Here is a 12,846-nt window from a genome sequence, read left to right on the forward strand (position 1 = left end):
GGGGTTTGGGTTTCGGCATTTTCACGGGTAGCTTTGTCGATATAATTCGACTTTATGTACAGCCTTGATATGAACCGATCTCGATGTTTTCTCGCACGTGGAGTTGACCATTAATTGTAATGTTGTCGAGGCTTCGTTTCGGCTTCGGCGAATCTCCCGACGTCATTGGCGAAACCAAACCGAAACTTCGACTTCACGCTTTAGTTCTGAGTCTGCTGAACTTCAGCCCATTGCCATTACACCAATAGAATCTCAGACATATGGCTTGACAACCGCTTGTATCTTGTCGTCTAGTACGGCTTTCACTTTAGTTATACTCCTATGCATTCCCTTTGAGGTATTATTCTCCCTTCCGACGTCGTGATGCCGAAGTTGCTTTCTGCTCCGTCTCCTCAGCCGATTCGATGTCTCCTCCAAGCTCCACGGAAATCTATCTCTCTGTCTAGTCCCCGTCAGTACTTTGTGTCGACTCCAGTGCGGCCTTTGGCGCAGCCACGACACGGGATTCTCAACGACCCTTGGCCGACGCCCATATCGCCCACGCTCTTCTCACAGACACATCATGGATCATCCATAGACGGGCTGAACGGCGGCCCGCAAAATGACCATAAACCGCCCGACGAACGGATTCTGAAACTTGGAAAAAGTACGTGTGATTGTCCCAGGATGAAGAAAGAAAAAATAGTCGACGAGAGGATGGATTCATGCTGACGGTGCCCTTCCGCAGCGCTACGCACTCTCTCTCCTCTACTACCTACTCTACTCATCAATCCTTTACCTCCGCACATCCTTTCGCCAAACATCACACTTCACTTATTTCCCTCGACGCATCCGCACCTTCCCACGGTGAAAGGTCGCACATTGTATCGAGCCGCGCTCTGGACCGTCCCTGTGGCCTGGAGCAGCTTGCCGCTAGTCGGTAATGTGAAGTTGCAGATCCTCAGCGAGCGGATCGTTCGTGCAGGCACGGTTTTAGATCCGGACAGATGCAGCGAGAGCGAAAGCGGAGATGAGCGGCTAGTCGTCCGATGGAGGACAGAGCCCAGGAGAGAGGGTCATAAAGACGGCTCTGCCGGTGCTGCGAGCAGGTCCAACAAGGCCTTGTCGTCATCGCCATCATCGGAAAAGCTCAGCCATACTTCTGCGAAGAATGGCGTCAACAAGGGTCTCAGCGTGCTTCTGGGCGGGGATGCACCTATCTTCAAACTGTCGAATGAAGAGCAGTTTACTGGACTGTTCATCTTCTCCTTTGATGAAGAAGGCCGGATTTCTTCGCATACGATCGAGCATGCTGACGACGCGGACGGATGGGACCGGACTGCCAAGTTTGTCACGTTGACTGACTGGCTGATTGGGAAGGCGAGAGGTTCTCTCGACCCTCCGCCTGGGCTGGCGATCCAGGGCTGTCAGACCTGTAGCTTTCCCTCGTCTCGCACGCATCGTGGCTCTGACCGGTCGGCATAGCTCACGGTTGCAGGTTCCAAGATGCAGTTGATGGTGGGTGTGTAAGCCCTTGCAAAATATCCTCTTATAACACGAAGATACTTTGTAGTATTGTTCTACCAACACTGCTGATATATTTGGCGCATGTGTGGCACTCTCACTCAAGTTCTATGGCGTTGATCATGTTTTCTTCGTCGGCTGTCTTAAATTCGCACCATCTCCTCTTTTGATGTACTTATACTTTACGTGTATTATACCCAGCAACGAATGTTATAGAGTGTATGATGAATTTCTGACTAGCCGTCGAAATTGCCTAGTGGTACATATCGAAGAAGCCTAACTTTATGAACAGTCCCGCTTGTTGTTAGTATGATGAATCAGTCAAAAACCCAGCTATGCCAAGAATGTACGCTCAATAATTTGATACATGCATCTAAAGAAAACTGCTAGGCCTTCACCTTGCCGGCCTTCGCCGCAGATCCGATAGGAGGCGACTTCAACGTCGTAAACACGCCCACACAGACCGCCAACATTGCGAACCCACCAGTGGTGTAAGCAATTTCGCGTCCGACCCACCAGAAAAGTGAGCAGAAGAGCAGTGGGCCCGCAGCTCGGCCTACCTGGCCCCAGCTTCGCAGTCGACCCAGAACAAGGCCACGCTCTCCTTCTCGCGCTTCAAAGCTACCAAGACTATTCAGGCCGGTCACAACCGTAGCACTGGTCACAGCCAACAGAGCACCGGCCGAGTAGAGCCCGACGAGCGAAGAGACTCGAGCCAGGAGGAGGAAAGAGATGGTGCAAGCTACCACCCCGGCGCGAAGGGTCATCAGTGGCGGTAGATGTCGGACGACGGTCCCTTGGAGCAAAGAGGCGATGAGTCCCATCAGGGAGAGAAGACGACCGTTCAGAGCGGATGGAGATGCGGTGCTTCCAGCGTAAAAAGTCGCGGTAAGGAAGGGAAGAGAGAACTCCAGCCCGGAGAAAGGAAGAAGGAAGAGAAAGTGAAGCAGGTTGAGGAGTGCGGGATTATTTGTGTGTTTGTGAGCCATGGTCGAATCGGGGTTCGAGGCGTCAGCTTGCTTGCTATTCTTTTGCGTTGAGGAGGCAGTGTCCTCAGCTCTGAGAGGACCAAGACTGAGCTTGGTCAATCGGGGGTGTGTTTCCGGCAGACAGCGATACAGATACAGTGTCTCGGTGACAATAAGGACAAGCGAGACTCCTGCAGCGGTCGCGAACGGATTTGCAGCCACTGTGGTGATATTCGACAAGGCGGCTCCAAGGGCCGGCCCGCAGGTGAACGCAATGCTAAAGCAAGCACCCACCAGCGCCATGGTCGAGCCCCGTTGACTTTCATCACTGATATCCGTCGCAATCGCATGCGCCAGCTGCACATTGCCCTCGCTTAGACCACCGACGATTCGGCTGGCGAGAAAGGTACGAAAATCCGTCGCGGCGACCCATAGCGCGACACTCAGAGTGTTCCCGACCATGGAGCAGAGCAGCGCCGTCCGTCGGCCATATCTGTCGGATAATCGGCCGATGAAAGGGGCAGCAATGGCTTGTAGAAGAGAGAAGAGCGATCCTAGCGCTCCTCCAAGGAGCACTATATCATACCGCGAGTCGATCGGCTTTGCGAACGAGTTCTTGTACGCGTTGAGATAGTGGAAGACACGGTTTAGGAGAGAGGCGGGAGAAGGGGCTTGAGAACGATAGAACGTAAGCAGCGATGGAAAGAGTGGAAGGATGAATGTAAAGGAGATCTAGCATAAGTCAGTTAGAGAGAGTCCTTATCATTCCATTGGTATGCAGGTTTATTCCCACCAGGTCTAGAAGGAGAGATATCATCAACACTCGTAGTATCTTCTTACGTTGATCCGCGGCCAGCGCCATGATGATCAATTCGGACTGCAAGTTCGCGGAATCGGCAAATTGGAATAGAGCATGAGGATTGGACAACGAGTGACTCGATCAAACGAAAGGAAGAAGAAAAAGGAAAAGGGACAATCTGGTATCCATCAGGATGAGACACCGATGCCCGTAGCTGCTGGGTAATCATTTAAGGTCGAGACAGATAGATTATGTCATAGCCCTGAGCCCTATTGCCAGTTTCGGACCTATCTACTGTTACAGATGCCTCGAAGCTACAATATAGAGTCGAAAAGACTGCCGTTGGCGAGATGAATGCCATTCATTTCATCTGCTGTACACCCCAATCTACACCAAGATTGACCCATTCTCCGACAGACCGGCCATGTCCCCGCGACGCCGTGATAGCGACCTGCCTATCACCATCACCATCTCCCCCCGCTCCATGGCCCAAATTCGGAGTGCTGGGCCTCGAGGGGAACAGTAAAGTAGAACACAGGGAAAGGAAATGAAGACAAAGAAGCAAAAAAGCCGCCCTCAGAATCCACCGGTGGCGCGGAAACGGAGAATAGAATCTACAGAAAATGAAAGAGGAGATGGAAAATATCAGACCAAGGATATGCACGCTCAATAACTGCCAGACATATACAAGAGGGACTTTTGGTAACATCGCCAACCAAAAGAGAGAACCAGAGAGCAAAGGTGCAGAAGAGCCCAGACAATCCCAAACCCATGCCTTTGCAATCAAGAATCCTTTTCCCGGTAAAAATTTCGTCGAGTTGCTCATCGCTTTCGTCAACCATAACACCGCCGTACCGATGCGCTTGTGGACATTAAGACAGGTAGAGAAGGGTATGGAGAGACCAACATGGTCAAGGAAGGAAAATAAAGGGAGAATGGAGCAGTGGTGCCTGGGAAAACCCCCCAAGGCGACACCTAATGCGAAGCGCTGGAGTCGAGTACCATGGGATTGAAGACTAGTATTCTCATAGAGATCTCTATTCTTCAGGGGCACATGGTAAATGCCAACGTCTCGCGGAGAAGTTGAGATTTAATCACTGTGCTGCAGCCGGAGCTGCAGCTGGGGCCCCATTGGGTCCGCCGCGGCCACGACCACCGCGTCCTCGACCGCGGCCCCTGAAATCGCCACGGCCGCGGCCACGGAATCCATCTCCCCGGCCACGTCCACCGCGGCCCCGACCGCGGCCACTAGGCTGTCTTTGATGGTGCACAACGGGTTCGAATCCGTCGCCGCCCTGCGCCTTAGGCACGGAGACATGTTCATCACTCTGTCCGGAGGCCTCAGCGACAGTCGGGTTGTTCTTCAGACCGGTATCGACAGAGGCAGGGGTTGCCTGTAGGCCTGTCTCCGTCTCCGCCGGGTCGCGAGGCACCTCAACCCAGCCGTCAGCATTTGCCGACGACTCGAGCGAGCCAGCCCCGTTCTGTTCCCACGAAGCCTCGGCTACAGGATTAGCAGCGTCGGAAACGAGAGTCTGGGCGGGAGGAGGGACCTCGGCCTTAGGCGCAGAGGCGTCAATCTCGTTGGCTGTTGTAGCACCGGCGTCAAGAGGGCCGTCCTGGAGTTCAGTGTAGGCGGCGTTCGCCAAGGTAGGATCAGAGGCTGCAGTTGCTTCCGTAGTCACCTCTTCTGTGGTTCCCCCAGGAGCGTACTCCTCGGATGTTTGCTTCACCTTACCGTCTAGACAAGGCACACTGGTTAATCAACTGGACCAAATCGAGTTCAATCAAGAAAATATGAAGGACTTCCTTACAGGTGACCTCAAGTGTTTCTCCCTCCACACTGACGACCTTCTCGTCTACTCCGTCAATTAATTTGAGCATAGAGCTCACTGCGTCCTGGGAGCCTCCGTAGACTTGGTAAAGGACACCTTCAAATGCGCGGCTCTCGGGGGATGTCTCGTCACCGGAGCGCCTCATGGCGGCGGCAGCGCAAAGGAACTTGGTCAGGCTAAGCAGACGCTGTCTGAGATCCTTCTGGTGAACCTCAGTAGCCTCTGCGCGAACCTTTTCCCGAACAGCATCCAATTCTTCCTTGTGGGCCTTCTCCAATGCGATCTTCTGGCTGTTCAGGCGCTCCTCGTAATGGCTGGCGAAGCTCTTGAATTGAGCGATTTGCTCCTCGATTTGAGCGACGGTGGCCTGGAGCGCAGGCTTCTTCAGGGCCTGCGCTTTCTGGTCCACGTTGATCTTCTTCTCTGCAACCAGTTCGTCGAGAGATTTGCCGGGGTTTTCTGCGATGATAGCATCGACTTTTGCGGTTGCGTTCTACATAGAGACCGAATGCTTGTTAGCGAGTGAATGAGTGATTCTCTGGCGTGTTGGAGCGACTCACCAGCTTCTTCATGGTATTGCGCAAGCTCCTATAAGAATGCTGTCAATTTCCATGATCGGAACAATCAAAGTACAGCATCGCAACAGATGCGCCAGCTTCAGCCTTGAATCTTACATACCTCTGAAGATCTTTGAAATGAGGATTGTCGAGGGTGTCCACGCCGTTGGCTGTTCCCTGGGTCCCATCTGCTTTAGAAGCAGTGACTGCATATTCTGGCCTTGGAGAGGCCTCGGACTGAGCCTGAGAGTGGCTGTTGACAGAAGCAGCTGCCATTGTGGAGATGCGTGGTTCGACAACTGGTTAATGTGGGAGCTCTGAGCGATGACCTCTAAAGTCAAGGGAGGATTGTGATTCAAATAAAGGATAATAGATAAGTAGACTTGAAAAGCTAAGAATTGCCTTGTGCTGGTATATCAGTTAGCAAGTAAACGGAGTGCGCAAAGGGAAATGGGTCAGAAAGAAGAGGGTTGTGCGAGGATCTGGTCTAAGCTGTCATGAGCTGAAGAGTCAAAGATGTGGGTGGAACTCTTCCGAACCTCTCGCCGCTTTGTCGCGTGTCTGCTGCAACTACCAGCAAAGCAAAGAGCTTAAAGGACGGCCAATTCGTTTTCCACACTTATACAACTGAGGTAGATGATGAATCTTTGTATTTATAAATTACAATGGCTATCTCATGAAGCGACTATGAAGCTGTTCAGAGGGCACCATCATGTATCTGTTTGTGGAGCTCAGCCCACAAGGCACGGCCTGGGTATCATAAGAATCAACACAACAACAACGCCTGTACTCCTTTCCCTTGCAATATTCAGAAGAGTAGCGGAAGAGGGAACTCGATCTCAGTTAGTCTCCTTGTAAGCCAAGCGGCTGAGTAACCTCATCCCCACCGTGGGTATTGTATGCACTCGATGCTGGAGAGAGTCGGTTGGAAGACGATTCAACTGATCAGCCCTTGAATTTCCGTAGTGTTTTCTGGGGGGAAGAAAAAGTATTAGCCATCAGTACAGCACGATGAATCGATTCAATTGACAACGCACCTCTGTGACCTTGCGGACAGAGTTTGGTGAGACATGTTTTTCACCGGCTTTCCGCGACCTTATCGAAGCTTCGCGCATCAATCTTTGGATCCAGTCAACATTGTCCCATCATACGAGTATCTCAGCTGTGCCTCGAGGTAGAAGACACAGCATGGATGGTAACAGCCGATGCTTGGGAAAATGCTGGGAGGGCAAGTTGCCGACTCACTCTTGCATGAAAAGCATATAATCTAAGAAGATCTGCGTAACGGCACAGAGAGAAATCAGTTAATGAGCTTTAACGTGACTGTTGACCTGCTGCTTACCAGAATATCAGCGTTCTTGCTCACGCTTCGGTTGGAATGTGCTTTCACAATGCCCTTCACAGTGCCACGAGGATAGAGCTTCTGTGTTGCGGCCATCGCAAAAGATTCTGAAAGTGAAGTTCTGATTCAAATTATGAATTGATTCTTGGATTGGTCGCGATGATTTACTCTTGACGATGTGATTGATAATGGGGACGATAAGCATGAGCTTCGGGTTTGTTTGGATAATCAATCTTACCTTAGTACTAAGTAATCTGAGGGCCCACAAATTTAAGCCAATCAAAGATCGAGATTTTAGAGAATAGTCACATGACTAAGGATTACCTTTGCACCACCTCCATAGATACCAGAGAAAGATGGTATGGTGAACCACCGTATTACGTATATACAGAACAGTACGTTCCATGGTCGTTGATACCACCTGGTTCAATTCCGAATGGTGACAGTCTACTTGCTCTATCCAGTAAGGCAGCTTCCAAGTACAAGTATCTGTTGCATATATACGACCAAAATCTCCTTATGACTCTTCGACTCGGTCCTAAAGGCCGGACATACACTGTAGTATGTACCAGTTCTCGAATCACCAGGAATTTATACTATACAAGATCGCCTCTGTACAAAGGTGGAGACCTTGTCACCGACGAATTCGACGATCTCGAAGGAATCTCCATGCGTAGACTGCCGCCACGGAGCCCAAGGCAATCCTCCATGCGAGGAAGACATAAATCGCAACACGCAGCTTTTCATAATAGCCTCTGAGCATAATGCCGACAGCATATGTACTCCCGTCGGAAGCTTTGTCTGAAGCTCCGTAGTATCTGCCCACTCCCAAGCCTCCAATTCCAACATCGTTATAATCGTGCTGTGTATTGGGCTCTTGAAGTACTGGCAACGCCACAGTTTGGCCGTCCACGGCCGTGTTACTTATGACTTGCCGAGCCCCAGACCTCACATGGAGGATATTGCGTTTTCGGAGACGATACGTCAGAATGCTGATTATGAAGCGCAAGTCAGGGCTTGTAAAAGTAGGATACTTCCACAACCGCACGGCCGTATGCGGCGGGAGCATATCAAGGAAGTCGGCCAAAATTCCCAAGGACAGCCCCCACAGATGCAGGGGTCGAGTTGAGTCAACGGAGGCGGCGGTTGAGCAACACGATTTCCATCTTTGGAAGATTGAAGGGCTTGACTGGTTTGTAATGGTATCCGGGTTCGGAGTCGTATTGCAATTTAAACTTTCGCTTGGTTGCAACTGAATCGCAGCGAACTCCATCCACCCCATCAGGGACCGACATAGAAGGCGAGCAATGAGCCCGCCTCGGTTTGCGAATCGTTGAGACATGTCAACATACTCAACAGTTCGTGCTGAAGGTGATAGAAGACTTTCGAGAGGTACCCAATGCGATGAAGCGACCTCTGCTGGTTGCAATTTGAGTATTGGCGAATCGCTCCGAGTCGACAAAAAGACGAAAGGACAGAGGACCATCAACCTTGGATAACGTTGTAAGCATTATCGAAGGAAATTGCAATATCAAGATTGCCAACGTACGGTACTGAACCCCAGCTGGTGGTTACTACCCGCTCTGGCAAATTTCCAATGTAAATATAGTCATCTGTCGTCAAATCCAATCCTACCTCCTCCGAGGTCTCTCTAATTGCAACCGCTCGGTCATCTGTATCTTCTGGATCACGCTTCCCTCCAGGGAACGCAACATGTCCTGTCCAGCGGTCTCCCACACGTGATGCCCGTTTGATAAACAGGACCTCTGGTGATCCATGCTGAACCCAGGACTGAGAGAAGAATGTCTCCAATTGTTGTTCAGTGGAAACGGCTTGATCTTGCTCAGCGGGCAGGGAAGGCGAATCAGGCCAATGGTCATAAGCTGGTCGTACTCGGAGGACCAGAGCTACTGAAGCACGTTTCTTGCACGATGGAGGGTTGGGAACATGTGGATATGGGCGACGATGAAGATCAGTCAATGCGGTGTGGAGGGATTTGGGCAGCGATGGTGGTTCTTGATTTGTCTTGGGGTTCATGGACTCCATTTCGTGGATTTTCCGTCATAAATGGTAAGCTATGGGCTATCTAGAATAGAGGAGAGTAAATTGCAATATATTCATGCGAAAAGGACTTCTCATGGCGTTGATTTGCCGTAGTCGACTGCGAGTCGAAGAGTCATACGACAGGAATGGAATGCTGTAAATGCTGTTGATCTTATCACCGCGGCTCCATCAGTGATCTACCCAGGTATCTCCGTTACCATTTCATGTGAACTTACGGTCATGAAAAGTCAATATGCTGTATTGGTATTACCAAACCGGTGGCAGCGTTTTTCCTTCCGCAGAATGAGACAACTCGACGTCATGCAGGGTGTGATTGGCTGAGGATGCTCCAGGCTAGTGCAGCACGTGCATGCATTGGACTTCCTGATAACAGCTTCATGAAACTAGCTGGAAGGCTAGACTGTGCCGGCCACCCACCAGATCTCAAGCGTTGATTCAGTCGTTTAATCTCCTTTCATCAGGCCCTAAAGCGATTTCTGTCTCCTCTGCTTTGTTCTTTGACAGCACATTCACGCGCTTTATGTCTTGTGCTGTCTGTTGAGACGCTTCTTCAACATAATCCCAACAAGCCCATACAGTTGGGCCGAATATAGCATTGCCACTGTCGCGACCTCGATTTAATTGAAATCAGCCCATCAGTTCGTCATGCGTTTTGGCAAGACGCTGAAGAACTCGATTTATCCCCCCTGGAGTGGGAAGTACATCGACTATCACAAATTGAAGGTTCTCTTGAAAGAACATGATGTCACCGAAGACGCAAGTGACTCGGAAGAGTCTCCATGGACAGAACAGGACGAGGAAGCGTTTGTCCAGGAACTGATCAATGTGCAGCTTGACAAGGTCCATTCTTTCCAGGTTGAGACATCTCAGCAGCTGAAAGAGCGTACGTCTGCCTGTGAGAGCAGGTTACTGCCATTGGCACCCAATGCGGATCAGGAGACCACCACTGTGGACGACAAGGAGAAGGAGAGCATCGCTTCTGAAGTTCTTCATGAGTTGGACCAGATTGCCAAAGAAGTCAGCGAGCTCCAGAAGTACAGTCGCATCAATTTCACTGGTTTCCTCAAGGCTGCCAAGAAGCATGACCGCAAGCGCGGTGCACGATACCGGGTACGGCCGCTGCTGCAAGTACGTTTATCGCAGCTCCCTTTCAACAGCGAGGACTATTCGCCTCTGGTTCATCGGTTATCGGTGATGTATTCCTTTGTGCGCCAGATCCTGAGTGAGGGTGCTGTCGAATCCAAGGATGCCGGCGAGCCCCGTTTTGGCCAGGATGCGTACTCATCGTACAAGTTCTGGGTCCACGAGGATAACATCCTGGAGGTCAAAACTTACATTCTTCGCCGATTGCCTGTGCTCATTTACAACCCTAAGTCTTCGAGGGATTTTGAGTCGCTTCCTGAGGACCCCACAATTACATCTTTGTATTTCGACAACCCCCAGTTCGACCTCTACAACCAGAAAGTAGCCAAAGCTTCCGAAGCCGGGTCGCTCAGACTTCGGTGGACCGGGAATCTCAAGGACACGCCCGCCATTTTCCTGGAGAAGAAGATTGTGACCAGTGATGACTATAGCAAAGAGGTGAAAGTGCAGCTTAAGGAGAAGCATGTGCAGGAATTCCTTGAGGGCAAATATACGTTCGAGAAACAGCTGCATCGAATGGAAGGTTTGAATAACGGCGAATCAGCAGAGGCGGAGTCGCTCAAAAAGGATGTTGAGGAGCTGCAGTCATTCATCAAGGAGAACAACCTACAGCCCATGCTTCGGGCCAATTACACCCGCACTGCATTCCAAATTCCTGGCGATGATCGCATTCGAGTTTCCCTCGACACCAACCTTGCGCTCATTAGGGAAGACGCGCTGGACGAAGAACGCCCGTGTCGTGACCCGACCGACTGGCATCGGAGGGATATCGATGATAGCGGAATGCAGTACCCCTTCGACGGCATCAGAACCGGCGAGGTCAATCGGTTCCCACACGCTTTGCTGGAGATCAAACTGCGGGGCAGCGCACATCATGTCGAGTGGGTCAACGAGCTCATGGTCTCCCATCTTGTCAAGGAGGCGCCGCGCTTCTCGAAATTCGTCCACGGTGTCGCTCAGCTATTTGAGGACCATGTCAATAGCTTCCCCTTCTGGTTGAGCGAACTGGAGAATGACATCCGACGCGATCCCGAAACAGCCTTTAAAGAAGAACAGGAACGGCTTGCAAAGCGTGCCGAGGATGATATGGTCGTCGGAAGCTTCCTGGGCAACCGAGCAAGTCCTACCGTGCGCCCACTGGTTGGATCCCCGGTTACCATGTTCTCGGAACTGGGCTCCCCAGCGCGGACAAGACAGCCCTCGCAACCTGTACCACGGCCGAGCAGGCCTACCATACAGGAAGGAGAAGGCCGCACATTGCCCGAGGAGAGTGCTCCGGGAGAAACGCAGCCGATAACGTCGTCCCGCTTGGCCGCACTCTTCCCGTCTTTTCCCATCTCGCGATCCAGCCGCACGCATCGACAGTCGGTTGTCCTGCCACCTGGCGTGCGTGAACCCGTCACCTGGATCAAGGATTCGGGCCCTGTCCGTGTGGAGAGCAAGGTATATCTTGCCAACCAACGAACCTTTATCAAGTGGCTGCACGTCAGTATCCTGCTTTCTTCTCTGTCTCTCGGTTTGTACAATGCTGCGGGCAAACACAACGATATTGCTCGCGCCTTGTCCATTGTCTACACTTTTTTCGCCTTGTTCGCCGCCGCTTGGGGATGGTACATGTATGAAAAGCGGTCCCGGCTAATCCGGCAGCGGAGCGGACGTGATCTGGACAACACATTTGGTCCTATTGTCGTGTGTATTGGTCTGGCGATTGCCTTGGTGCTGAATTTCGCCTTCAAGGTAAGTCTGATCGGTTCGGAGATCTGAATACTGGGACTGACATGAAGCAGTATTCGGCTACTATGAAGAGGATCAGGGAGCAGCAGCCCGGCGTTGACACACCCCCTATGTTCAACGTTTCATTTACTCCAGTGGAACATCCGGACACCTGGCGCTTGGTCAACCAGGGTGGACAAGGAATGTAAATGCACGTCTTTACAATGCTTGACGCGAGTATGACTGTGATAGCCTGTATTGAGTCGCTGTACATCCAAAAGTAACTGAACGAATATATATATGCATGGTTCATATGCGAGCGGTTGTCGATGATTGTGATGATTAATTGCCTATATTCTTTTGTACCTTCTTATTTGTGAAGTTGACAATGGTTGTAAGGCAATGTTTACAAGAAGGGCACAGCAGACATGCAAGGTCATATGGCTATGCTCTGATATTTTCCTTTCTACTCCGTATGTTGTTGAATACTCAGCATGAGTTGGTCTAACATTCGGGCTTCGCATCACATCCTTTCCTTAAGCTTATTCTGCTCACTTATCCATTCGCAGTCGTTATGTCATAACAGTGTAGTTTTACAGCCACTGCTGTCTGTCTCTGCTTGACATTGTTCTTCTCTTTGGTGTAAGCGGCAGTCTTGGCCAGCTGTTCTGGCGTATAGTCGGCAATGAAGGCTTCTTATCACTACCTTCTGGAGGGCTCCGCGATATTTGTAGATGATGCTCCCGAGGACTTCAGCTGTGGTGAGCTGTTTTAAACCAACCGATGGTGGGAGGAGGACATGTGCCAATCCAGCACAGAATGTAAAATGGGTAAGACTGAACACTTCAGCGAGCTTTTGCTCAAGAGGACACGGCGCAACTGAACCGTGGATTAATCCAGGACGTCGACCGGACAATGGTAT

The 12,846-nt window shown here is 51.0% G+C and overlaps 6 protein-coding genes across 6 annotated transcripts; 2 read left to right on the plus strand and 4 right to left on the minus strand.

The window, feature by feature from the left end:
- Positions 1-363: 363 nt before the first annotated feature.
- On the plus strand, positions 364-1,464 carry NFIA_017420 (uncharacterized protein; the record flags this gene model as incomplete). Its single annotated transcript, XM_001264937.1, has 2 exons — positions 364-646; positions 728-1,464. 2 exons carry the CDS (start codon positions 364-366, stop codon positions 1,462-1,464), a joined length of 1,020 nt encoding a protein of 339 aa, XP_001264938.1.
- Positions 1,465-1,889: 425 nt separating this feature from the next.
- On the minus strand, positions 1,890-3,333 carry NFIA_017430 (putative tetracycline transporter; the record flags this gene model as incomplete). The annotated part of the gene is made up of 2 exons (XM_001264938.1): positions 1,890-3,203; positions 3,265-3,333. 2 exons carry the CDS (start codon positions 3,331-3,333, stop codon positions 1,890-1,892), a joined length of 1,383 nt encoding a protein of 460 aa, XP_001264939.1.
- Positions 3,334-4,364: 1,031 nt separating this feature from the next.
- On the minus strand, positions 4,365-5,938 carry NFIA_017440 (uncharacterized protein; the record flags this gene model as incomplete). Its single annotated transcript, XM_001264939.1, has 4 exons — positions 4,365-5,011; positions 5,085-5,598; positions 5,666-5,693; positions 5,784-5,938. The coding sequence occupies 4 exons, from the start codon at positions 5,936-5,938 to the stop codon at positions 4,365-4,367; spliced, it is 1,344 nt and encodes a 447-aa protein (XP_001264940.1).
- A 669-nt stretch (positions 5,939-6,607) lies between these two features.
- Positions 6,608-7,100, minus strand: NFIA_017450 (uncharacterized protein; the record flags this gene model as incomplete). Its single annotated transcript, XM_001264940.1, has 4 exons — positions 6,608-6,634; positions 6,700-6,781; positions 6,908-6,939; positions 7,005-7,100. The coding sequence occupies 4 exons, from the start codon at positions 7,098-7,100 to the stop codon at positions 6,608-6,610; spliced, it is 237 nt and encodes a 78-aa protein (XP_001264941.1).
- Positions 7,101-7,638: 538 nt separating this feature from the next.
- NFIA_017460 (NUDIX hydrolase) lies at positions 7,639-9,050 on the minus strand (the record flags this gene model as incomplete). The annotated part of the gene is made up of 2 exons (XM_001264941.1): positions 7,639-8,494; positions 8,554-9,050. 2 exons carry the CDS (start codon positions 9,048-9,050, stop codon positions 7,639-7,641), a joined length of 1,353 nt encoding a protein of 450 aa, XP_001264942.1.
- A 663-nt stretch (positions 9,051-9,713) lies between these two features.
- On the plus strand, positions 9,714-12,133 carry NFIA_017470 (SPX domain protein; the record flags this gene model as incomplete). Its single annotated transcript, XM_001264942.1, has 2 exons — positions 9,714-11,948; positions 11,999-12,133. 2 exons carry the CDS (start codon positions 9,714-9,716, stop codon positions 12,131-12,133), a joined length of 2,370 nt encoding a protein of 789 aa, XP_001264943.1.
- Positions 12,134-12,846: the final 713 nt, after the last annotated feature.

This window comes from Aspergillus fischeri, genomic scaffold (assembly GCF_000149645.3).
Source record: "Aspergillus fischeri NRRL 181 1099437636249 genomic scaffold, whole genome shotgun sequence".
NCBI lineage: Eukaryota > Fungi > Ascomycota > Eurotiomycetes > Eurotiales > Aspergillaceae > Aspergillus > Aspergillus fischeri.